At 43.8% G+C, this 27,287-nt stretch overlaps 1 protein-coding gene across 5 annotated transcripts in view; it reads right to left on the reverse strand.

Annotated features, from left to right (window-relative positions):
* Nucleotides 1-27,287, reverse strand: part of OSBPL10 (oxysterol binding protein like 10) — a 295,403-nt gene that overhangs the window by 177,321 nt on the left and 90,795 nt on the right. For all 5 annotated transcript variants that reach the window (XM_079933429.1, XM_079933431.1, XM_079933430.1 and 2 more), the window contains 2 exons: nucleotides 13,960-14,135; nucleotides 7,443-7,522 (listed from right to left, as the gene is read on the reverse strand). In XM_079933429.1, coding sequence (XP_079789555.1) covers nucleotides 7,443-7,522; nucleotides 13,960-14,135 — 256 coding nt within the window. The remainder of the gene's footprint in view (nucleotides 1-7,442; nucleotides 7,523-13,959; nucleotides 14,136-27,287) is intronic.

A 27,287-nucleotide genomic window follows, 5' to 3' on the forward strand; every position in this document is an offset into this window, starting at 1 on the left:
AATAAAAACGTGGCATATCCATACAATGGGATTATCCAGCCATAAAAAGGAATGAGGTACTGGTTCATGCTACAACATGGAGGAAGCTTGGAAACATTATGCTAAGTGAAATCAGCCAGACACAAAAGACCACATACTTAATGATTCCATTTACATGAAATGTCCAGAATAGGCAACTTCTCAGAGGCAGTGGTTTGGGGTTGGCAGGGGTTGGGAGAGGAGGTGGGTGAGGGATGAGGAGGGACTGCTGATGGGCACAGGAGGGGTTTCTTTCGAGGGTGATCGAGGATTCTGGGACGAGACAGTGCTGATGGTTGCACAACTTTGTGAATACACTAAAAACCACTGAATTGTACACTTTTAAAGGGTAAATTCTACGGTTTGTGAATTATATCTCAAATCTTTTTAAAGAGATGGCAGCCCTTGCTAGCTATGCGGGCATGGGCAGGCATATTACTTATTCTTTCCATCCTCACCTATAAAACACAGTCATTAATTATACTCCAATAGGGCTTCCCTGGTGGCGCAGTGGTTGAGAGTCCGCCTGCCAATGCAGAGGACACGGGTTCGAGCCCTGGTCTAGGAAGATCCCACATGCCGCGGAGCAACTGGGCCCGTGAGCCACAACTACTGAGCCTGCGCGCCTGGAGCCTGTGCTCCACAACAAGAGAGGCAGTGATAGTGAGAGGCCCACGCACCGCGATGAAGAGTGGCCCCGGCTCGCCGCAACTAGAGAAAGCCCTCGCACAGAAACGAAGACCCAACACAGCAAAAATTAATTAATTAATTAATAAACTCCTACCGCCAACATCTTAAAAAAAAAATTATACTCCAAGAAAGATGTTAAAAAAACAAAAAACGCAGTCATAGTTGTACCTGCCTCGTAGGGCTGTTGTGAGACACACCTAAGATCATCCAAGAAAAGCACCTCTCTTAGTATCTGCCATGTAGAAATGTGTTGATAGAGACCATTTGTTATCACTTCCTTTCCCCAAAATGTGTTCCTTTTGATTGCTATTTTCTTCAATTAAAAAAAAAAAAGTCAGGATACATTTTGTCTGAAATTACTCCTGATTGATTTTTGGCTGCAGGAAGCTCAGAGCTCTCTCTACATAGAATCCTCAAGTACTTGATCTAATATAAAATACAACAGTATTCAACGAAAATTAAAATATGATAACTTGGGTATAGTTTAGGGAACCCAAATCCAGCACCACTACCACTACTAATACTACTGTTACTAACACACACAGGAAGGAGTGAGGAAGAGGAAGCAGGGCTGACATTCATTGCTTCAAATGCTTCATATCCATCGCGACTTGTCATGACAGTGGCAGGTATGGAGGAGACAGCTATGATTTCCCCACAGTCCTGGGCGTAAGGACACAGTCAGCCTTGAGGGCTGACACGTGTGCACACATGCACACACACACCATGAAAAGTGCTGTCATACAGGTGTGTCCTGGGATAAACAGGAGCACAGGAGACAGCAGATCCACTCTTGAGCAGGCAGGTCAGGAAGGCATCACAGAACTCTATGAGCCTTGAAGACCACATGGGTATTCGCCCCGGGAAGGACGGAGAGGGAAAGGCACTCCTAGCCCAGCAAACAGCACAAACGCAGGAAAAGTACACAGTGTGCCGTGTGTCTGGAACACACGGGTACCCGGGAGTGAAGGTGGAGAAACCGGACCTGGCATGTAAGGGGCAGCCGTCGCCAAGGTAAAGCTCTAGACTTTGTCTTAGGAAGCGGGTGCTAGCAAAGGCTGTGTGAGCCAGGGAGCAGCCCCACTGGCAACCTGCCCTTGCTCCTCTGCTGCTCACAAAAGCTCGAACTAGCTTTTCCAGTAAGCAGCCTTGAGGTGACCTCTGAAAATGGTTTGCTGTTCACTTGACCCAGAAAACCTCACAAAATCATGCAAAACAAGAGGTTCAAATCTTCACGTTCATTCTAAGAACACTCGTGAAACTGCCCAGGCCATAAAAGGTATGCACATCCAAAAAGCTACCGAGTATCTGAAGGATGTCCCTTTACAGAAGTGATGGGTGCCATTCCATCATTCCAGTGGTGAGGTTAGTAGGTGTGCTCAGGCCAAACAGTGGGGCTGGACGCACGGTCGATGGCCCCAGAGGAGTGCTGAATTTTTACTGCACATGCTCAAAAATGCAGAGAGGGATGCTGATCTTTAGGGCCTAGATGTAGATCCCCTGATCACTGAGCACACTCAGGTGAATACAGCTCCCAAAATGAGGCTCAGGACTTAGCAGAGCCCATGGTCCGATCAACCTGTGCATGAGCTCTCCCGGCCACACTGAGATGATCTTCACTGAAAAAGAGCAGATTGGGGCTTCCCTGGTGGCACAGTGGTTGAGAGTCCGCCTGCTGATGCAGGGGACACGGGTTCGTGCCCCGGTCCGGGAAGATCCCACATGCCGCAGAGCGGCTGGGCCCGTGAGCCGTGGCCGCTGAGCCTGCGCGTCCGGAGCCTGTGCTCCGCAGCGGGAGAGGCCACAAGAGGGAGAGGCCCGCGTACCGCAAAAAAAAAAAAGAGCAGATTGTCCCTAAACCAGGAAAGGCGGTTGCACAGAAGAAAAAGATACCCCAGAAGAAACTGAAGAAACAAAAACTTATGGCCCGAGAATAAATTCTGCAAAAAAAAAATGCCAATAAAAATTTTAAAAAAACACCTCAAACTGGTTTTCTTGGCAAACAGCTGCACCGCAGTAAGCATGTAGTGGAATCTGACCACATGAGAACACCAGTTCCTAACTTCAGACAAGTAAGGTCAGGGTCCCTGTTGCACAGATGAGGCCACGGGAGAAGTAACAGTAAGCAGGATGTCCAACGCCAAGGCTGTGGCACAGACCAGAACTCCTCACCAGAAGGATGCAGGGGAAGCTCAGAAAGAAGCAGGGGAAGCCCAGAAGGAAGGACAGATGGGTGGGAAGCACCAGTCAACCTCTGCAGATTTAAAGAAAGCAAAACACTGTCCATGGCGCAAGAGGAGATTAAACCGGACACTGGCAAGTCCCTCCTTAGAAACCACGAAGCCGTAATGGAAGCTTTATCAGCACTTTCCAACAGAACCTTCTGTGATTATGGAAGATGTTCTAACCCTGTGCTGTCCAGTACGGCAGGCATCAGCCAAGCATGGCCCCTGAGCACCTGAGATGTGGCTAAGCATGACCAAGAAACTGAATTTCAAATTTAATTTCAAATAATTTCAGTTTGGACAGCCTCCTGTGCCCCAAGGCCTCCATATTGGACCACACAGTTTTAGGACCTACCTCTTGTCCTATTCCTTACAGCTACTGTTTTTAGACACATGGAACAGAGGGAGTTTGGGATCCCTTCCCACTTTTTAATCACTCTATTACTTCTGAGCTATTCCAAACTGTTCTGAGGGGCCTTAAATTTGTGTAGTCATAAAAGAGAGGTATTCGACGTCATTTGTTAGATGACTCCCCAAATTCTTAGCATTCACTCAGTGAGGTACCAGCAGTGCCCCCTCTAGGTGAATAAAACCAGGGATTGTTTTGAGAGAATCAGCCCACATGTTTTCATTATGACCATAAATATTCTGGTATGTGCTGCTGTGAGGATGGTGGGATGCGGTGGGGTCAGGACTGGATGACATCTGAAGTCCCTCACAACCACGTGGTTTCAGATTCCACAGACACCACTGGGTTAGTCCCGGTGGCAGGTGCTTCCCTGCTGTGATGCCGCACAGCCAAGACAGCTAAGCACCTCTCCAAAGCCCTCTGGCTCACACCCCGGGGTGGCAGACAGTCAGGAAAGCTGTAGTCATTCGCCATCAGAAACCGAGTTTCCTGGGAGAATCAATTAAGCAGCAGCTACACATCTCCTTACTCTTCACACAAGGCATAACACACAGCCTGATAGAATTCCCCACCCATACCTCCCCACAACAGACAAGCCTTCTGATTCCCAGAAATAGTCCACACACCCCCATGCTTGTATGGAAAAGACTGGAAGGATGGGCCCCACGTGGGGTCACGTGACCTCTTTCTGTTGCTATTTCTCTACACAGATAAGGCTCTGGAAGGATGCATACTCAAATAGTATCATCAGAGATTAGGTCTGGGGCTGGGATTTGGGGTGATTTTTTTCCTTCTTTATACTTTCCTATCTTCTGAATGTTTTGCATTGCGTACAGGTAATGTTCGCAATTTTTTAAAAACAATGCTACTTCCATTACAGGAAAAAAAAATGCCTTCACAAGCTGTCAGCAGTGAACTCACAACAGGAGTTATGTTTGTGGTGGGGATGGGGGCGCCAGTCAGAAAGGAGGCAGCTGAGCCGAAAGGGGGTCCTGGGCGCCCCCCCGGAGTTTGAACCCCACTGCCTCTCTCCCCATCGTGGGGTTGGCTGGAGACTTAACCTCCAGAGGCAACGATAATCATCCCCTCCTGTCACACGTTCTTCCTTTAGGGGCTGAAAGGCAGGGGAGAAGGTACTAACGCCCAATTAGCATCCGAAGAGACTTAGCAGAAGTAGCCTTAGAAGTAGAAGAGACTTTGTGAACTTAGTATACGAGTCAACCCCACAAGCGAATCCACCTTTCATGTTCTATTCTATAACCCAGTACTTCTGCTGGTATAGATTCATATATATACACACCTAGAGGTACCAGAAGATGTGTGTTCAAAGATGTTTATTATAGCATCATGTATAACCACCACAATCAAATTAAACGTCTGTCAGTGAAGGACTCAAATAAAGCACTGACATCCACCCCTTAGAACAGCATCTGGTCATCCTAACAGGAGTGTAGTAGATCTAGATGTCCAACAGGGAAAAATCTACAAGATACATTAATAAGTGTAAAAAAACCAAAGGATAGAACAGTGTGCGTGAAACGATCCATTTGTGTAAAAACCAAACATAGAGCTACAGATACATACACACTAATGCACGCCTAAATTTACTAGGCTGACGTACCAAAGAGCAGTCACCTCCAATGAGCACTCATGGCAATAGGTGAAGATATGTCTTTTTTATTTGATCTCTTTCTGTTCTATTTTATAAAAAGTAAAACAATACATATAAAAAGAAAACAATTTTATACTGCCCTGCCTAGGTGTTTCTAAAATACTGATGTAATGTCCAGAACTCCTACTATAATTCCTGGAAAATAAACCAGGCCAGAGGGAAGAAAGCTTTAGAAGTGGGGCCCTACCCATATATCCAGACAAAACTATAATTCAAAAAGACATGTGCACCCCTATGTTCATAGCAGCACTTTTCATAGCCAAGACATGGAAAGAACTAAGTGTCCATCAACAGATGAATGGATAAAGAAGATGTGGTACATATATACAATGGAATACTACTCAGCCATAAAAAAGAATGAACCAATGCCATGTGCAGCAACATGGATGGACCTAGAGGATGATCATACTAAATGAAGTAAATCAGAAAAAGAAAGACAAATACCATATGATATCACTTATATGTGGCATCTAAAATATGACATAAACGAACTTATCTATAAAACAGACTCAGAGACACAGAGAATAGACTTGTGGTTGCCAAGGGGGAGGGGGTGGGGGAGGAGGGATGGATTGGGAGTTTGGGATTAGCAGATGCAAACTGATATACACAGAATGGATAAACAACAAGGTCCTACTGTAGAGCACAGGGAACTATATCCAATATCCTGGGATAAACCATCATGGAAAAGGATATGAAAAAGAATGTATACATATGTATAACTGAGTCACTTTGCTGTACAGGACAAATTACCACAACACTGTAAATCAACTAGACTTCAATAAAATAAATTTTAAAAAAAAGAAGTGGGGCCCTACCTATGATTAAAGACCACATTTGGAGCAAGTCAAGAGGGGCATTACAGTGAGTGCAACTGTCGTAAGTGAGTCAAGGAGAGAAGATGTCTCCAGAAAGAAAAACATAAACAAAATCATTGTGAAGAAATCATTTCAGGTTGTATTTGGAAGCAGAACAGGGAGGTATAACCAAGCAAGACATTTCCACGTCCTCCCTGAGCAAGACAGCAGATAGGTTACAGTAAATGGAAGCCTAAGAAGTCTGAAGTGTGGGTCTTCCTATCAGATACATGGAATACAGAAAAAGAATGCAAACGGATATCGTAACTAAATTTGAACTAATGACATAAAAGGGGTAGCCCTTTGAACGTTAATTCGTTAATTTTAACAAATATTTATTGCCCTAAATAAATTCATTGGTCAATTATTTCCTATACAATTTTTTGTTTGTTTGTTCGTTTTTTTGCGGTACGTGGGCCTCTCACTCTTGTGGCCTCTCCCGTTGCAGAGCACAGGCTCCGGACGCACAGGCTCAGCGGCTATGGCTCACGGGCGCAGCCGCTCTGCGGCATGTGGGATCTTCCCGGACCGGGGCACGAACCCGTGTCCCCTGCATCGGCAGGCGGACTCTCAACCACTGCGCCACCAGGGAAGCCCTACAATTTTTTAATTGAAGTACAGTTGGTTTACAATATTGTGTTCGTTTCAGGTGTACAGCAAAGTGATTCAGTTGTGGGGTTTTTTCAGATTATAATCCATTACAGATTATTAAAATACAAGACATTGATGGTAATTCCCTGTGCTACACAGCAAATCCTTGTTGCTTATCTATTTTACGTATAGTAGTTTGTATCTGTTAACCCCATACGCCTAATTTATCCCTCCCCTGCCATCCGCTTTAGCAACCTCAAGTTTGTTTTCTATGTCTGTGAGTTTGTTTCCATTCTGTATATGCATTCATTTCTATTATTTTTTTAGATTCTACATATCAGCGATAACAAATAGTATTTGGCTTTCTCTGTCTGACTTATTTATTTCCTGTATTTAAGGATAGGAGATCCTCCAAATAATCCATGAAAATGCCTACCTCCTATCTCCTATCCCCTGCGCATCTGTACCAAGATCTCGGACTGAATCCTGAGGAGAAGCTAATTCATACATGGATACCAAACTACCTGAGAACATTCTGACACACTTAGATGCAGAAGCACCTTACAGAGCGCTTCGTCGAGCTGGGGTCTCGTTTTATTTAAGGGTCTGTGACAAGGAGTCTTCGTGAACAGTAAATCTGACTCCTCTGCCGCCGCCACAAGGACACCATCTGCTCAAGCTTCTCCGCAGACCAGTTACCAGCTGCCTAAACGGACAACACAGAAAGACACAGGAGTGTCTTTCCAGAATCAGTTCCAATGAAGTGTCTGCATTCCCCTTCACTCTACCTACAAGCAAATCCTCCCACCTTTCTCTTGGCTTTAAATGTAAATGTCACAGGACAAGTATGAATTCCTCGATGGTGGAGAACTTTAAAGATACTATGGAAAACAGCTTCCCCCAAGAAGCCAATCACTGGGCTGAAGGCTGATCCCAGCAGATGCAATGCCCCCCCTCCACCCCACCCCGCAGTGACTTACCTTAGAATTCATCTCCATGTGGTATTTGGCACAAGCTCGAAGCTGAGTCACCCAGAACTGTTTCTCTTTTGCATCAGCAGCTAAAATAGAGAAAGAAAGGCTTGGCGCAATTGAGCCAAAACACATCCAACCCATTTCTACACGCACCTGAGGGGTTGGGGGCCTGGGAATGAAGGAGCGAAAGGCAAATGCAGATGGTACTCATGCCAAAGATCTGACGACACCAAATCTCAATCAAAAATCCTTTTTTTTTTTTTAACAAATCTAAAAAGTTTTGAGAAACTTAAAGGGATTTTCAGAATTCCATCTTCCTGGATGGAATCACTTGAACACATACAGATCAATTTCTCCGAAAGTAATCAATACACTTATATTCTTTCTCTTTTTTTAAATTTCTAACAGATTTTTTAACAGCTTTGAGATAGAATTTACATACATAAAATTCACCTGTTTTTAATATTAAGTGATTTCTAGTATATTTACAGAATAGTACAACCATGACCATAATCTTGGTTTAGAATATTTCCAGTATCCCCCAAAGAATCCTCCACCCATCAGCAGTCACTTCCCATTTCTCTCTCCCCACCCCCTTTCCCATCCCTAGGCAACCACTAATCTGCTTCCTGCCTCATAGATTTGCCTATTCTAGACATTCCATATGAATGCTCCCATGCAGTATGTGGCTGCCTTCTTTTACTTAATGTTTTTCAGGTTCATCCACATTGTAGCATTTTTATTGCCCCTAACACATTTTTTTTAAATCTCTCTTTTCAAATTATAAATACCAACTCAGAAACTTCAAACAGAACAAAACTGAATAAAGTAAGTTTCTTGTCATTAGAAGGGAGTTAGAGGTGGAATTTCTTTTTCAGTGGGGCATTATTTAAGTGGCTGCAAATATGCTTTGTTAAAACACTTTGCTTTACTGTGTAGTACACAGTGGGGGCACCTAATATAGTCCTATGACAGGTGCTTAATGAAGGTTTCCCTGAAGAAGTGACCAAAAAATTCCCTTTTAAACCACGTTAAAAACTTAACTTATTCTGAAATGTCTGTTATGAGAACAATTTGGCCAATTTTTTAAACTCTTCTGAAAAAGTCATTTCTACTTCTTTAAAAAGCAGCAGGGAAGAGAAAACATGATTATTTTTAATGCCTCTACCACATGTGGCTAAAAGGAGGAGCAAAGTGCAGTGTTTAAGGCCCCTTTGTTAACTATCGGAGTTGTAATGTGGAGTTATCAGCCTTTACAAAATTAGCATTCAGTTGAATTACCATTTTAATATATGTTCTCAAGGGTTCTTATTATGACTGAACAGAACAAGGTACAAAATGTTGACTTACAGACCCTCAAATGTCCCCCAAAGAGACATTACAGTACCAGTCACTTGCATAGTCACAATCTTCCATCTACACCCCCATCTCTCAAATAAATAAAATTATTTTCTTAAAAGATCATGGATACATAATAGGTTCTAATAAAATCCAAGTTAATTTAATTGCATAACTCACTGCATAAATATTTTAACAGAATATATACTGCATAAATGTTAAATATGCAGAAAACAAAATGATTCCCCTAGAAATTTGTATCATTTACAAAAATGAGCCTGTCATCTGTCAATAAAACCCAACTTCAGCTTGAACTTCTGGTGAAGAAATCTGGAAGTGCAGACCAGCGTAAGACTAGGTGAACCCTACTTCCAAAGAATAAAAGGATTCTGCAGAAACTAGAGCCATTTTCCTTAGGAACATGAAGAATTGCTGCTTTGTGGCAGTACCCAAAGGCTCCAAAAACATTCCCAAAGCTGTTCATCTATTAACATCAAGATTCATCTCTACATGTACCGAGACGTGAAATGACAAAACCAATGCCCAGATTCTTTGGGATGGACCAAGGACCAGCCAGAAAGAGGCAGAAATGTGTCCTCCCTCTGCTGTAGTGGGTAAGTTTAAGCTAAATTTAGCCCTTGTGATTAGTTCATGCAGATAATAAAACTTTTATGCTTGCTATTAAAACAACCCTTAAAAAAAACAAACTTGGGGTTTAATAACCCAGAGAATAACAACTAAAAGGCAAAATGAGATGGCTCAAATGGTTAATTGGTTGGGCTGTTCTTTTGTACGGGTTCGTGTCATTTTAGAAACCACAGGCGGGTTTATTAGCAATACAAGCCTACCTCAAGAAACAAGAAAAATCTCAAATGAACAAACTAACCTTACACCTAAAGGAACTAGAGAAAGAAGAACAAACAAAACCTAAAGTTAGTAGAAGGAAAGAAATCATAAAGATCAGAGCAGAAATAAATGAAATAGAAACAAAGAAAACAATAGCAAAGATCAATAAAACTAAAAGCTGGTTCTTTGAGAAGATAAACAAAACTGATAAACCATTAGCCAGACTCATCAAGAAAAAGAGGGAGAGGACTCAAATCAATAAAATTAGAAATGAAAAAGGAGAAGTTACAACAGACACCACAAAAATACAAAGCATCCTAAGAGACTACTACAAGCAACTATATGCCAATAAAATGGACAACCTGGAAGAAAAGGACAAATTCTTAGAAATGCACAACCTTCCAAGACTGAACCAGAAAGAAATAGAAAATATGAACAGACCAATCACAAGTAATGAAATTGAAAGTGATTAAAAATCTTCCAACAAACAAAAGTCCAGGACCAGATGGCTTCACAGGTGAATTCTATCAAACATTTAGAGAAGACCCATCCTTCTCAAACTCTTCCAAAAAATTGCAGAGAAAGGAACACTCCCAAACTCATTCTATGAGGCCACCATCACCCTGATACCAAAACCAGACAAAGATACTACAAAAAAAGAAAATTACAGACCAATATCACTGATAAACATAGATGCAAAAATCCTCAACAAAATACTAGCAAACAGAATTCAACAACACATTAAAAGGATCATACACCACAATCAAGTGGGATTTATCCCAGGGATTCAAGGATTCTTCAATATATGCAAATCAATCAATGTGATACACCATATTAACAAACTGAAGAATAAAACCCATATGATCATCTCAGTAGATGCAGAAAAAGCTTTTGACAAAATTCAACACCAACTTATGATAAAAACTTTCCAAATGTGGGCATAGAGGGAACCTACCTCAACATAATGAAGGCCATATATGACAAATCCCACAGCAAACATCATTCCCAATGGTGAAAAACTGAAAGCATTTCCTAAGATCAGGAAGAAGACAAGGATGTCCACACTCACCACTATTATTCAACATAGTTTGGAAGTCTTAGCTGTGGCAACCAGAGAAGAAAAAGAAATAAAAGGAATACAAATTGGAAAAGAAGAAGAAAAAGTCACTGTTTTTAGATGACATGATACTACACATAGAGAATCCTAAAGATGCCACCAGAAAACTACTAAAGCTAATCAACGAATTTGGTAAGGTTGCAGGATACAAAAATTAAAGCGCAGAAATCGCTTGCTTATACTCTAACAATGAAAGATCAGAAAGAGAAATTAAGGAAACAATCCCATTCACCACTGCAACAAAAAGAATTAAATACCTAGGAATAAACCTACCTAAGGAGGTAAAAGACCTGTATGCAGAAAACTATAAGACACTGACAAAAGAAATTAAAGATGATACCAACAGATGGAGAGATATACCATGTTCTTGGATTGGAAGCATCAATATTGTGAAAATGACTACACTACCCAAAGCAGTCAACAGATTCAATGCAATCCCTATCAAATTAGCAATGGCATTTTTTACAGAACTAGAACAAAAAAATCTTAAAATTTGTATGCAGACACAAAAGACCCCAAACAGCCAAAGCAGTCTTGAGGGAAAAAAACAGAGCTGGAGGAATCAGACTCCCTGACTTCAGACTATACTACAAAGCTACAGTAATCAAGACAGCATGGTACTGGCACAAAAACGGAAATATAGATCAATGGAACAGGATAGAAAGCCCAGAGATAAACCCATGCACCTATGGTCAACTAATCTATGATAAAGGAGGCAAGGATATACAATGGAGAAAAGACAGTCTCTTCAGTAAGCGGTGCTGGGAAAACTGGACAGCTACATGTAAAAGAATGAAATTAGAACACTCCCTAACACCATACACAAAAATAAACTCAAAATGGATTACAGACCTAAATATAAGACTGGACACTATAAAACTCTTAGAGGAAAACATAGGAAGAACACTCTTCGACATAAATCACAGCAAGATCTTTTTTGATCCACCTCCTAGAGAAATGGAAATAAAAACAAAAATAAACAAATGGGACCTAATGAAACTTAAAAGCTTTTGCACAGCAAAGCAAACTACAAAAAAGACGAAAAGACAACCCTCAGAATGGGAGAAAGTATTTGCAAATGAATCAACGGACAACGGATTAATCTCCAAAATATATAAACAGCTCATGCAGCTCAATATTAAAAAAAAAAACTCAATCAAAAAATGGGCAGAAGACCTAAATAGACATTTCTCCAAAGAAGACATACAGGATGGCCAAGAAGCACATGAAAAGCTGCTCAACATCACTAATTATTAGAGAAACGCAAATCAAAACTACAATGAGGTATCACCTCACACCAGTTACAATGGGCATCTACCAACAACAAATGCTGGAGAGGGTGTGGAGAAAAGGGAACCCTCTTGCACTGTTGGTGGGAATGTAAATTGATACAGCCACTATGGAGCACAGTATGGAGGTTCCTTACAAAACTAAAAACAGAATTACCATATGACCCAGCAATCCCACTACTGGGTATATACCCTGAGAAAACCATAATTCAAAAAGACACATGCACCCCAATGTTCACTGCAGCACTATTTACAATATCCAGGTCATGGAAGCAACCTGAATGCCCACAGGCAGACGAATGGATAAAGAAGATGTGGTAGATATATACAATGGAATACTAAGCCACAAAAAGGAATGAAACTGGGTCATTTGTAGAGACTGTCATATAGAGTGAAGTAAGTCAGAAAGAGAAAAACAAATATTGTATATTAACGCATATATGTGCAACCTAGAAAAATGGTACAGATGAACCAGTTTGCAGGGCAGAAAGAGAGACACAGCTGTAGAGAACAAACGTATGGACACCAATGGGGGAAAGCGAGTGGGGGTGGGGGGGGTGGTGTGATGAATTGGGAGATTGGGATTGACATGTATACACTAATATGTATAAAATGGATAACAAATAAGAACCTGCTGTATAAAAAAATAAAATTCAATAGAAAAGAAAACGAAACCACAGGCGGCGGTGGGGCATTAAGTTTTTCACCTGCTATTGTTTCTGCTCTGACACTTTATTAAGCAATAAAGAGCAAAGAGAAACCAAGGACCATATAAATCTGGGACACACACTGTATGAATCTCCAAAGAGAACATGAATCTTCTCACAGTTCCCAAAAAACAAAAAACTTTCTTCAACTATAGACAATTTTATATCATAGGTTTGTGGATTGTTTTATAGATCCTGAGATATGACTTGTATATTGATAATAAAAGAACCTCAGGAAATTCCCTGGTGGTCCAGTGGTTAGGACTCTGCACTTCCAAAGCCAGAGGCCCAGGTTCAATCCCTGGTTAGGGAACTAAGATCCCACAAGCTGCACAGCGTGGCCAAAAAATAAAAATAAAGGAACCTCAGCTTAGCCCGCCTCTGGGTAGCAAAGCTTGGAGGAAGGTCAGCAAACTGACTCTGTGTGTGTGTACATGCACAAGCGTGCAAACATGTGCATTTGGGGTTTGGTTTTGTTATGTTGTTAGAAGAAGACTGACAATTTTTCCAGCAATGTGCCCATGACAGAATGCTGGAAGAATGATCTAGCGATCAAATCACACCGCTGCAGACAACTCTGGCCCATCAGAAAACCTGCGAGGTGGATATGCCTCGGGGGCGACAAGACCTACAGTTCCGGCCAAATGCTGGGCTCCCCCGAGACCTGAGGAGAATGCTTAGCAGACCTCAGCTTTCAAGAAGCAAAGAGAAGGGGAGAAAGTGGACAACAGGACATAACACCAGTTGGCTTTTCACCAGGCTCTAGGGCCACAATGGGTTAAATAAAGTACAAGTGAAGGGGCCTCTACTAAGAGCTGGTTCTAGAGGAACTTTGAGCAGAGGACACCATGACCCTTAAAAGGCTTGACCTGTGCTCAGATCACAGCCCCACGGGCACTGGAGGAAAGACTGACAGTATACGGTCCAGGAAAATATATACTGAGCTAATATGAAAAATCTGCCCAAGTCCTGAGGCTCAGCCAGGTTTGCGATCACTCACCTTTTGTTTGTCCTTAATTGCTCAGTTAATTAGGACAAACACTTCCTAATGTCAGCTCCTCTCCCCACCCCAGGGGTAGGAGAAGCAGCATCTGTCACCAGAGTCCGCAAACCCGGCAAATTGTTAAAGGTGATTTTTAAAAAAAATCAAAAAACAAGAGAGCCATCACCATGGTAACTGTGAACCCAAGAGGCCCGTCTGAAAAGTTCCCGGGAGAAGAACGTACCTCTCAGTTTGTACATCTCCCCATTGGCAGAGTACACGACCAGCATATGAGGCACTTCGTCACTCAGGGACACGATGGCGCCAGACAGAGACAGGGCCCCTCGGGGCTTCTGGTGTTTGCTTTGCTCATTCACAAAATACTGCAGGATACCAGCCTCAAAATCCAGCACAAAGTACCTGTGTGGAGAAACCACAGTGCATCAGTTTTCTCTCCAAGCAAAGAAGAAAAAGAACATAATCCTTAAATTGACATCAAGGTTCCCAATCCAGGATGCTGGAAGCTAAACGTCCCTGCCAGGCACCCACACAAGTCATCCCCATGTAGGGAGAGAGCACCCAATTCTTAAGTCAAAGCAGAACCTGTCATGGCCCCTGGGGCAAGGGCAAGGGCCAGGCCCATTCTCGATTCGATGCAATGCCCATTCATACGTAAGCCTCAGAATGGTAAAGAAGAGAGAAGCATTGGGACACAGACTCTGGTAACAGGCTCCACGTGACCTCACAGGAACAGCTGAAATTCACAGCCCAGAAGCAGCAAACTGGGCCAGACTCCAGCCAACAGCCTGGACACTGTATGGGGCCTGAGCTCTAGAGCTGGTCAATCCAGCCAACTGCAGGTGCTCACACAGCCCCCTGGGCACCCTCCAGCAGGCCCTTCCGTGGATCACTTTTCACACAAAGGGACAAGATTCCCTCCACTCTGGGAGGCTGTAATGCCACTGGAGTCTACTTTCAGGGTGAAAACAGGGAAACTGCTAGTTGCTTGAATCACTCAAACAAATCTTGGTAGCCGAGAACCTGGCCTGTTGATAGTCACCATCTATCACCAGGAAGCAATCAAGACCACTTCCCCTTCTCCACCAGGACGAGCTGTCTTCACGTGAGACCCACATGCCCCCTGCGACCCAGAGGCTCACCACAGCCCCTGCTGACTCTCCCAGCCTCTCACTTTCTGCTCCACCCACGCTGGCTCACCCAGCTGCCTTCCACCACTTTGCTCATGCCGTTTCCCCCACCTGGAGCAGTTACTCGAAGTGATACAGATCGTTACCAATCCACAACATCGAAACTCTTCCCACAATTGGGCTTCGCATCACCATCCAACTGCACGTCAGTAGGTTTGTCTCATTAAAGAAAGAGTCCAGACATTGTCTGACACAGATGGCGCACACAAGCTACAATACCAGTCTCAAACCAACCACGGCGCAATTGGGGGGTGGGAGGAAGCAAGTTCTTCATCAGCTTGAGATATACTTGCCACCCCTGTGGCTAAAACGTGGTTCCCTGCCCTATTAACTGCACGGTAACTTCAGGAACAACTCAGGTGCCACCAACTTGAGAAAGCGTCTCCTGACCAGGTTAAATCTTCCTCCCACAAGCTCTCACTCTGAACTCACCCCTCACGGCCCTGGCCTCATCGGGTGTCTACATTTGCAGGATTATGCGTTTCAATGTCTGGTTCCCCCCAGACTCTACGCTGTTCGGAGGCGGACAGTGCCCGACACCTCGCTGATACTCAGTTAATATTTATTCAGTGAATGAATGAAAGGGAAAAAACTACCAAATTCCACTCTTTTCAATCCGTGCACCAAAGCAGCTGGGTCACCACTGTGAACTTGCAGAGGCACTGGAAAATATGTCACACTTTTGAGGGATATAGAGTGATGCTCAACATCGGTCAGATATAAAGCATACGAACAACTCAGGCAGTTTTCACAGTTTCGATACTAGTTGCACTGCATACCTTTCAAAGACATAGCATCTTTGCAAAGCTGGGTTTTCAGCAGTTGCTGGGTTAACAAGGAAACATCGACAGGGAATAGGAAGAGGGCAACGATGCCAACAAAATCCCAAGGTTTGAGAGAGAAGCTGTGCAGAATCCGCAGACACACACAGTCCATCAACAAGCACTTGCAGTTATTTAATGGAGAAACATATTCATAACGTAGAAACATAAACATTTATGTTGATTATTTTTTCAAAAGGCCACTGAGTTGTTAGGACATCAATGTACATGAAGTTGTTTGGAGCTGACTGCTTTAATAATAATTTTTAAAAAGCTGGGGCTTCCCTGGTGGCGCAGCGGTTGAGAGTCCGCCTGCCGATGCAGGGGACACGGGTTCGTGCCCCGGTCCGGGAGGATCCCACATGCCACGGAGCGGCTGGGCCCGTGAGCCATGGCCGCTGAGCCTGTGCGTCCAGAGCCTGTGCTCCGCAACGGGAGAGGCCACAACAGTGAGAGGCCCGCATACCGCAAAAAAAAAAAAAGCTGACTGCTTTCATAATAAATGAAACTGTAGGATATTTTTTAACCTCTAAGCACCACGAACCAAGAAAGTTTACAAAATTCTGACTTAATTGATTCTCATAGTAACCAACAGACAGCCATCATTATTCCCCATTTTACAGGCACTAAGACTCAAAGAAACTCAAAATCTAAGTCCCACTTGTCTGTGTCCAAATCCACACCTGGTTCAGTCCAGCACTCACAAACTCTCCTTCGAGTCTCACGCAAGTCCCCCCGCTTGTCGCTTGCTCCGTGTCACCTCTCCTGTATCCACTTAGGTACTTTATTCTCCAAAGCTTCCTGCTCCAACAGAGCTAGCCGGGCTGAAAGCACCTTTGCCTGGTCACAGAGGTCCCACCTCATCCACATCCCACAGAGCAGGCGCACCTGACGACCCAGGTCTCAACCCTCCAAAACTCCAATTCCTCTAAGAAACATTAATTATTTGTAACATTCCAAATGTCCTGGCCAAAGCTATTTACCTTTTTTACCCCTCTCCTTCCCTATCTCTCGAGTCACAATAATAAGGATATACTTCTGGTATCCACGATTAGCATGGATAAATCAAGACACAAAAGTGTGCTCCTGGACCAGGACTATTCAAAGTGCGGTTCCTCGCCCAGCAGTATCAACATCACCTGGGAGCTTATCTGAAACGTAAATTCTTGGCCCCACCCAAGACCTGCTGAATCAGAAACGGGTGGGGGTGTGGGGCGGCCAGGAAGCTTCCAGGTGATTCTGATGCAGCTCAAATTTGAGAAGCACTGGCCTAAACTAATAGCTCATCACCCAATCCCTACCCTCCATTTCCAGGAGACACAAGCAGAATACATTACCCAGCTTTCCTCGTAAGGACGTGTGGCCATTTGAGCTGTAGCCAACAGAATGTGAGCAGAAGAAATGCAAGCCAGGCCTATAACATACAGACAGACGCATGCACATGTGCGCACACATGTGCCCGCACACACACACACACACACACACACACACACACACATACAGATTGGAATGGAGACACCCTGCAGGGCAACTCGGGATCCACAACAGGTGTGGCAAAGACACAAGAGGGAAGCAGCCTGGATCCCCGAATTACCACCTGGAAGAGAGTCACCTCATTTCTACATGGATGAGAAAGAAGCTTCTGCTTATTAGGCCACTAAGATCAGTTAAAGAAGCCAGCCTGACAAATTCACAAAAAATATTTTTTAAATGTCTATTTTCACATCCTTCTACTTGAAATGTGCTCCTCTCCTCCCTTCTGTGACGTGAAGACCAAATTCCGTCAACGAGAGAATACCTGGGGTGATTTCTGAGCCGCCAGTGGTCACATTGTTCAAATGCTGACCCTGCGCTTCTCTTTAAGAGTAAATGTTCTCACGAAATTGAGTTATATGTAGTGAGGTGGATGGACCTAGAGTCTGTCATACACAGTGAAGTAAGTCAGAAAGAGAAAAACAAATACCATATGCTAACACATATATATGGAATCTAAAAAAAAAAAAAGAAAGTGGTACTGATGAACCTAGTTGCAGGGCAGAAATAAAGAGGTAGACATAGAAAACGGACTTGAGGACATGGGGTGGGAGGGCAAAGCTGGGGCGAAGTGAGAGTAGCAACGACATATACACACTACCGAATGTAAAATAGTTGTCTGGTGGGAAGCAGCAGTATAGCACAGGGAGATCAGTTCGGTGCTTTGCGATGACCTAGAGGGGTGGGGTAGGGAGGGTGGGAGAGAGCCTCAGGAGGGAGAGGATATGGGGACATGTGTATGCATATGGCTGATTCACTTTGTTGTGCAACAGAAACTAACACAATATTGTGAAGCAATTATACTCCAATAAAGATCTATTAAAAAAAGAGCAAATGTTTTCCACGTGACCTATATTTAATGTCAGCACAGTCATGGTGACTGCAGCTGTGCAGACACGGCTCCTGGCAAATCACAGGATGAAGAGCAAGAATCCGTACAAGCGTAGGGAAGGAACCTCGGCTCCGACTACAGCATTCTGTGTCTCCAGCCGCCCCTGCACCCCCCAAACCGCTCTGGCAGAGCAGCAGTGTCCCCCATCCATAAACATGCCTCCTTTACACAGCAGGAAGTAGGAAAGGTACTGCATCGCATAACCTGAACAGGCTTCAAGGAAAAGGCAAGAGCAAGTGGCCCTCAACTCCCCTGCCCACCCCCCATCCACCCTGTGTCGTTGGCTGGAACGGAGAAAGGGCTGAACACCTCTCTCCCCTTTCTGCTCTGCCCACTCATCAACCAGGCCCCCATCAGCCTTCCCCGCTCCCAGAAGCAGCTTCACAAACGCATCCTGCTCAGACCAACCATATATTTGCAAAGGACATTGTTAAGAAGCTGGTACCAAGAAATGAATTGAATACTGGGGTTTTTTTTCAATAAGGATGACAGAATAACCAGTTGAGGTCACATTATGCAGAATACGGGAACACATTAATGATTTTTCACATTACCTATTTCAAAATGACAACTTAATTCTAACCCCCTGCCTCAGGCAGAAAAAAAAACGTATTTCCACTGCTTCCTAAAATAGTTTTAATGCAAATGCACAGGTTTGAATCATGTGCACTAAGCAAGGTCATCAATAATTTACTCCTTTTCTAAAGACAGTTAAAAATTCGATCGTATTTGGAAGGGAGTGAAAGGAGAATATCTGATTAAAAATTACAACAGACTAAACATCAAGTGTTCTTTCAGGATGGTCTTTGAAAGTTGATTTAGGTTGTGTCCCATGCAGGTAGGAGCTGTCCACGCGGCACTAAGAAGGGCATTGCCTGGGGGTCACATCCCCTGGGAGGAAAGAAATTACATTTGGATTCCCGCAGGGTCAGGGCTCTGGTCAGGCACTGCTGTTTGAAGCTCGCTGCTGTATCTGAAACTCACAGCTTTCATTCTAAATGGAAAAGTTAACCGTGTTCCTGGATGAGGCTTCATTAAATGAGGTGCAAATGCCGGATAAAATCCTGAAACATTCTTTAAGGTTTTTCCCTCTGGAGAAATGAATAAGACAAACCTAATTCCTAGTGGGTTCTTTTCTAATTAGCATCTCGAGCTTTAGTTTGCAACTTAACCAATGTGCAGGTGAACTTAACTGTATACGGAGGGAACATATTTTAGGGACTATGTTAACAGACCAAAGAGGGTGCTGAGAGAGAAAAGAGAGAAAGAGGGGAGACATCAAACCAACCCATGAAAAGAGCCATCAGTCCCGATCAGGCCAGTTTCGGGGTGGCAGCCTCACCTCGTCCCAAAGCCGGGACCCGCGGCGAGTGGCAGGCCTGCCTCAGGAGGGCTGAGGACAGGCCACTGCTTCGAAAACAACATGTGAGCATGTGCACAGACGTAGACACACCTGCATGCACACACACTCACAGGCACATACACATTCACGCTCACTTGAGCGGGCCTACACACAAAGTAGCTGCCCCTACCCATCACTGCTCTCCAAGCCTTGCCTCGCTGAGGGTCATCTGTCAACACCTGTAGCCTTTTAATTCCCACCCCCACCTGCCTGACATAGTTTCATGAAGGTTCAACTTCAGGATCTAGAAGCTGAAAACCAGACATATTTACTTTGAGAAGGTGGAGGCACACCAATGGCCATTAGCATCCAGTTAGGAGCAGAAAAATAAAGGGAAAGGATTGGGGGGATGGTGGGGAGGGACATGGGGGAACCAGTTCATTAATGCCAAGAAGCAGAAGGTACAAGCAAACTACAAGAGGGTTACAAAGAGGAAAAAAATGCAGTGAAAAAAAAATCTTTTGAACAGGCACTTTGCCAGACAGGCTTGCTGCTGACAAAAAGCTAAATCATTTCATCTAAACTGAAAAGTGAAAATTAAAGCAAGAGGAAAGGGCTTGAGAAGGGAGGTGATGGCCAGGCCCGTGATGCCTGAGCAGACACCTTTTACACCCACGGTAGTACTTCCAGGAGGGAGTCAGGACCCCTCCCGTTCTCCATGGGGCTCTGCCGCTCGCTCCACACCAGGCATGAGGCCCCGTCCACCACCCTCCACGCGCGAAAGCGGACCAAGCCCCCAGCTCGCACAGGCATTTTTCCTGTTGGGATCTGCCTCACCTTCCCAGGCCCTCTATTTTCTTTCTTCTTTTCCCCCCTCGCCCCCACAGTATTTATTAACTATTTATCAAGAGAAGCTATTCTTGGTGGGAATGTAAATTGATACAGCCACTATAGACAACAGTATGGAGGTTCCTTAAAAAACTAAACATAGAACTACCATACGACCCAGCAATCCCACTACTGGATATATACCCTGAGAAACCATCATTCAAAAAGAGTCATGTACCACAACGTTCATTGCAGCTCTATTTACAATAGCCAGGTCATGGAAGTAACCTAAGTGTCCATCGACAGATGAATGGATAAAAAAAGATGTGGCACATGTATACAATGGAATATCAGCCATAAAAAGAAATGAAATTGAGTTATTTGTAGTGAGGTGGATGCACCTAGAGACTGTCAAACAGACTGAAGTAAGTCAGAAAGAGAAAGACAAATACCATATGCTAACACATATATATGGAATCTAAAAAAAAAAATGGTTATGAAGAACCTAGGGCCAGGGCAGGAATAAAGATGCAGATGTAGAGATTGGACTTGAGGACACGGTGAGGGGGAGGGGTAAGCTGGGACGAAGTGAGAGACTGGCATGGACATATATACACTACCGAATGTAAAACCGATAGCTAGTGGGAAGCAGCTGCATAGCACAGGGAGATCAGCTTGGTGCTTTGTGACCACCTAGAGGGGTGGGATAGGGAGGGTGGGAGGGAGATGCAAGATATGGGAACATATGTATATGTATAACTGACTCACTTTGTTATAAAGCAGAAACTAACACACCATTGTAAAGCAATTATACTCCAATAAAGATGTTAAAAAAAAAGAGAGAGAGAGAAGCTATTCTTTAGCCCAAATATTCACACTTCATAGTTCAAGAACACAGCTCAGTGACAAACTTCCATGGAACTGAACCCAAAGAAATTCTTTACATTCCAAAATACTTTGCACTCTGAAAGATGCCAACCTTCTTCACTGCCTCAAACTCTTTCACGGATTCATAATTTCTGAAGAAATCTGCATATGCCAGGCCCTCTGTCTTCTGCGAAGGTCCTGCTGGAGGCCACCTGTGCCTTGTCCTGGCCATGACAACAGTGACCTTTGTTCTTCAGCTAAAGACCCTTCTCTGGGTTGGGTGACTGACTGCCTAACTGTTCCAGAATCCCAGTCCACACGCCAGCAACACACCAAAATGGCAGCGGCTTGGTCCTGCCGGCCTGGAGCGTCCTGCTCTCCCCACAGTCCCAGGGAGGCCTTGCCCGGTGCAGGCACTACACACCCATATTCCAGGTTTCACCTGCCTTCCAATTCCCTCTTGCCCACAACCACCCGAAACAGCACCATTTCTGAGATCTAGTATCACCACGTTTCTACAACTTCCAACCTATTGCTTATAGAAAATAAAAACTCAAGGAAAATCAGCAAAGCAAAGCATACTCGTGAAGGGAAGGAGGATTTCAAATTGTGGGTGTATTTACCTAAGTTAACCTTAAGTCTTCAAAAGGACTATCAGCTGCTGATCATTGATTGAACACCTCTCATCTTCAGAGATGAATGTATCAAAGTTCTCCCCAGAGTTACTTCCGTGGAGCTGCCTGTCTCACATAAGAGAGGGTGTCTCTGCCTCTCCAGGTGGGCCTATGACACGTTGGTCACTGTGGTCTCCTTACCTCAGAAGGGTTCACACTCAAAACCCTTAGAGTTTCTGGCTTGAGAAAGAAGGATAAATCTTCCAGAATTTCTCTCATGATAACCAAACTTCCTGGAGAGGATAGACGATGGATCCAAGCATCAAAACCTCACAACAAGGTTCCAAGGCACAGCACCTGCAGGCAACCTCGATCCCAGCCAAGTGTTAAAGTCTGGAATCCTCTCAACACATGAAATTGGGGCGATGGTGAGAGAAAAGCAGAGAGGCCTTCTTACATCTCTCAAATCCCTACTATTCAACCTGTCATCAGAGACTTCCACAACTGCCACCAGCCCCCACCAAAAGCACTAAGTGAGAGACTCCAACACACTCCAGAAAGTACTAAACTGTCAGAGGGCCCTAAGGCACATCACCAACTCAGGGATAAATATACTCTGTCACATAACTCAGCCATTATTAAAAATATCCAGGCATGCAATACAAGTTCCACCTCAAATGTATCAGAAAAATGTCATGTACTGTGGCCTGTCTATAGCAGAACCATTATGCTGGTCTTCAGATGTCTTAAAAATATATAAACTGAACCACTGATAAAAATGATTGCTAATGTTCACAGAGCACTTTCTATGTGTCACGCATTGGTGCTGCCACATTATCTCATTTACACCTCCCAGCAGTCCTAGGAAGTAGATGTGACCATAACCTCTTTCTACAGATGAAAATTTCAAGCGCAGAAAGGTAAAAAAACACACTCAAGATCTTACAGAGAGGAAGTTATGGGGTAGACTTTAACCAGGGAATCTAGCCTTACAGGCCACGGCTCAAAACTAAGATACCTTGTGTTTATTAAAATACCATTTTCACTACAAAGGTGCAAAAACATAGGGTCAAAACGGACAGGCAGATAAGAAAAAAAAAATTAAACACAATCAGATTGGGAGATTTTTAGAATTCTCCTTTCACCCAGAGTTGGACAGATATGCAGAAAACAAACGGGGATATATAGATTCAAAACAATATATTCCCAGGTTTTATTTCAAATGTTACAAATAATTACATACTCCAATGAAAAATATAACTTCTTTTTAGATGTGCATGGAACATTTTCCAAAATGTTGTCTAAAAAAACATCAAACATCTAAAAGTAGAAATTTTATAGGGCACAATGTTTGCACCTCATAGCAAAATAACATCTGACATGTTAAATACTTAAAAATAATAAACTAATAGTATTAGTTTTAATAATATATTCACATATAATTATGTCATATTATATATTAGTATTAGGAGAAAATATGGGTGGATATTTTTAAACAGTTAGGGTGGGGAGGGCTCCATAACAAGAGATTGCAAAACCATAAAGAAAAGTATTGACACATATTCCTAAATTTAAAAAAATCTCCAGCTAGGGCTTCCCTAGTGGCGCAGTGGTTGAGAGTCTGCCTGCCTATGCAGGGGACACGGGTTCGTGCCCCGGTCCAGGAGGGTCCCACATGCCGCAGAGCGGCTGCGCCCGTGAGCCATGGCCGCTGAGCCTACGCGTCCGGAGCCTGTGCTCCGTAACGGGAGAGGCCACAACAGTGAGGGGCTTGCGTACCGCAAAAAAAAAAAATCTCCAGCTAAAAATAATCCATAAATAAAATTAAAAGACAACCAATAAAGCAGAGTTTTAAAAAAGAATACTGAAGTGTCTTGCCTTCTAAAAAGAATGTTTTTTTTACAGCTTGGGTTACTTCCTCCTGCTTCTGAATCAGCCTGGAAGCTTATTAAAAATGTGGATTCCTGACTCCCAGCCCATACTTAAAAAATCAGAGGCTTCCCTGGTGGCACAGTGGTTGAGAGTCCGCCTGCCGATGCAGGGGACATGGGTTCGTGCCCCGGTCCCGGAAGATCCCACATGCCGCGGAGCGGCTGGGCCCATGAGCCATGGCCGCCGAGCCTGCGCGTTCGGAGCCTGTGCTCCGCAACAAGAGAGGCCGCAACAGTGAGAGGCCCGTGTATAGCAAAAAAAAAAAAAGAAAAAGAATCAGATTCTTTGTGGCTGAGATCAGGAAATCAGGAAACTGAATTTCAAAGTTTGCCTAGATCATCCAAGTAGAAAAACCAGTACAAAATCGAGTCAGGATAAAACCTTAGAGTGTTACTCACACCCTGTTTTTTTTCTGGTCGTTCAAGCTTTTACCCCTAGGCATTCATTCAACAAACATCTCAGCAGTATGGGCCCATGCAACCAAGCAGAACATATTATTTAAGCATGAGCTGACCTCATTTTGTCTTGGTCTGAAAAAGCCAAAGCCCTGCTCCTAAACCACCACAGCTCAGGCAGTAGGTATCTTGGCTCTGTTACATTGGAAGTATTTTTGAGAAAGATTTAAAGAAAAGTTACGAAGTCACCAGGCCTGGAGTTCCTGTATAATCAGATCATCAACTAGCATCACGTAGGCGCCCACCTGCGCAGAGCAGCCCCAGGACCAGCCCAAGTGAAGCACCTGAAGATTAAGGGCCACCAGCCCGAGTGGCTGCTGCCTTGGGAACCGCCTCACCTGACAAAGGACCAGCATAACTCACAGTGAACTCTTAACACAAGATCTGATGTACTGCGCTTGGATTTGATCTATCATGACACTCCATCTGCTTTTAAAGACCAGGTGATTTAATACCAGGAGCAAGAACTGAGAGCTTTCTAACACAAGTTAGTACAGGCTCTCAGAATATTGCCCCGTCACCTTCTGAACTCCTATTAACTCTCAGGTTTCCAAGGACATTAGGTAAGAACTTCAACTACTACTTTAACTAAACTGTAAAATATCGAGACCCATCTTAACGCTCACAATTCATTTTCATTCTTGCCATCAACAACACATGGAACTTACCTGGGAATCCTTGAGATGGACCGAGTCTTGAATCAAGTCTCTGCCTATCACTAAGAGCTTCAACATATACATCAAGTCACAGTGAAAAGGATTCTGATACTGGCTAAAGCCCCGGGACAAAGACGAGTGGGAAGCCCAGGCCTGGTACCCATCAAAATGAAGAGAGATGGGAAGCTGGCCTGTGGAGACCAGGGAAGCAGTGAGGAGCAGAAGCAGGCCCCTAGGCTCAGCTATTCTGCCCCAAATATCCAACTGAGTCAGGCCCTAAGCCCCACTGTCCCTGGATCAGAGCGTCCTTTATTTTTCCCTACGGTTACACGGCATATAGGAAAGAGGTGTGATCTGGCAGCAAAAGGCTTGACTAGACCTGTGGTTTTCAAACATCTGCTGCATCAGAATCACCTGGAACCTTGTTAAGACACAAGTTCCTGTGCCCCTCCCCCAGATTCAGGAGGTCTGGGTGGAGCCAGAGAACTCCAGCAAGTTCCCATTTGATGCTGATGCTGCAGGTAGGACCACACTTTGAGAGCCACTGAATTCTCACTTTTGTGAACTTGGCCACGGTACTTATCCACCCTGAGCCTCGATGCCCACGCCTGCAAAAGCACAAAGCTGGCTCATTCTCTTTGGAACCATTCCACCATCGCTGTGCCTCAAGGTCTGTCTGGTTATAAAACCAGAACTTCCAAAAGTCCACATCACATTTCTGAATGCAGACAGTGAGTCGGATCCAATGCTCATATTGCATTCTATCAGCAACAGCAGTTTAGTTAATTGCCTACAAAGCCAACAAGACAGAACTTAAAACACAAGCCAGTGTTTGCTCTTTTTTGGAGGTGCCATGGCAATATTATTTGGCAAGGTTCTCAGTGTGGTCAGCTGTACCATGTTCTGTGATATGGGTAAAGCATTGTGGATACATTTACTCATTCTATGGTTAAACAAAAGAGAATCTACATAAGCCCGGCTATTTTTAAAGAATTTAGTTTTGGTTCCAAAACTAAGTTTTATTTCCAAGAATTCCCACATTTCTTAAAAAAAAAAAATTTTAACTGAGTACCAACCTTGCTAGGCACTATATGCTAAATGCTAAAAATATATGGGGGGGGGCAACAAGGTCCCTGATCTGACAGGGGCTTGGAAAAATGGTGCCAACAGACAATAAAATATTTACAAAAATAAACGTGTGACTATAGCTGTGCTGAGCCTCATTTCTCAAGACAAAATGTCCATGAACTGGTGAATGGTTAAACAAACTGTGTTACATCCATACAATGGAATACTATTTAGCAATAAAAAGAACACAGTACTGATACATGCTACATGGGTGAACCTCAGAAATATGATGCTACATGAAAGAAACCAGATGCAAAAAGATTATATATTATATGATTTCATTTATATGAAGCGTCCAGAAAAGGGAAATTTATAGAGACAAAATACAGATGAGTGGCTGTCTGGGGCTGAGGATGGGAACAGTATTAACTACACACTGGCTAGAGGCAATTATTTTTGCTGATAGGAATGTTCTCAAACTGGATTTTGGTGATAGTTGCACAACTATATAAATTAACTAAAAATTACTGAACTGTATACTTACAATGGGTCTATTTTATGGTGTGTAAATTATACCTTAATAAAGGTGTTTTTAAAAAACGTCAACAATCCTGGCAATAGCCTAGACCAGGGTGGAGGTGACAGAATCACTGCAGGGGTACAACTGTCAAGACCTGATAATGAACTGGGAATTCCGTTTGGGGACTGTTGCACTTCACACGCCTTTAAAACTTCCAAAAGGTGTTGACTAGCAATTGGATGAATGGATTTGGAACCCAGAGAAGGTCTGAGCTGGAAATATAAAGATGAAATCATCTAAAAATAAGTAGCCATGGAAGCCAAAGCCATAGGTGAGATTGCACAGAAAGAGAATACAGGGAGGAGAAGGGGGGCAGGGATGAGGGGGCCCAGGATCAAGACGTGAGGAACTACAACATTAAGCAGGAAAAGAGGCGGACAGAACAAGACAGAGAAGTAGGAGGAAAACCAGAACCCCAGAAAGAGAACGTTCACGAAGGCAGGAGTAATCATCTGTGTCAAATGCTAACAAAATGTCAGTAAGATAGGAACTGAAACATGTCTTCTTTGTGACCATACATGATCTATTTGCATATTTAAAGATTCATGGGGCTTCCCTGGTGGCGCAGTGGTTGAGAGTCCGCCTGCCGATGCAGGGGACACGGGTTCGTGCCCCCATCCGGGAAGATCCCACGTGCCACGGAGCGGTTAGGCCCGTGAGCCATGGCCGCTGAGCCTGCGCGTCCAGAGCCTGTGCTCCACAACGGGAAAGGCCACAGCAGTGAGAGGCCCACGTATCACAAAAAAAAAAAAAAAAAAAAAAGATTCATGGATTTC

Source organism: Stenella coeruleoalba, assembly GCF_951394435.1.
Source record: "Stenella coeruleoalba genome assembly, chromosome: 10".
NCBI classification, from domain to species: Eukaryota; Metazoa; Chordata; class Mammalia; order Artiodactyla; family Delphinidae; genus Stenella; species Stenella coeruleoalba.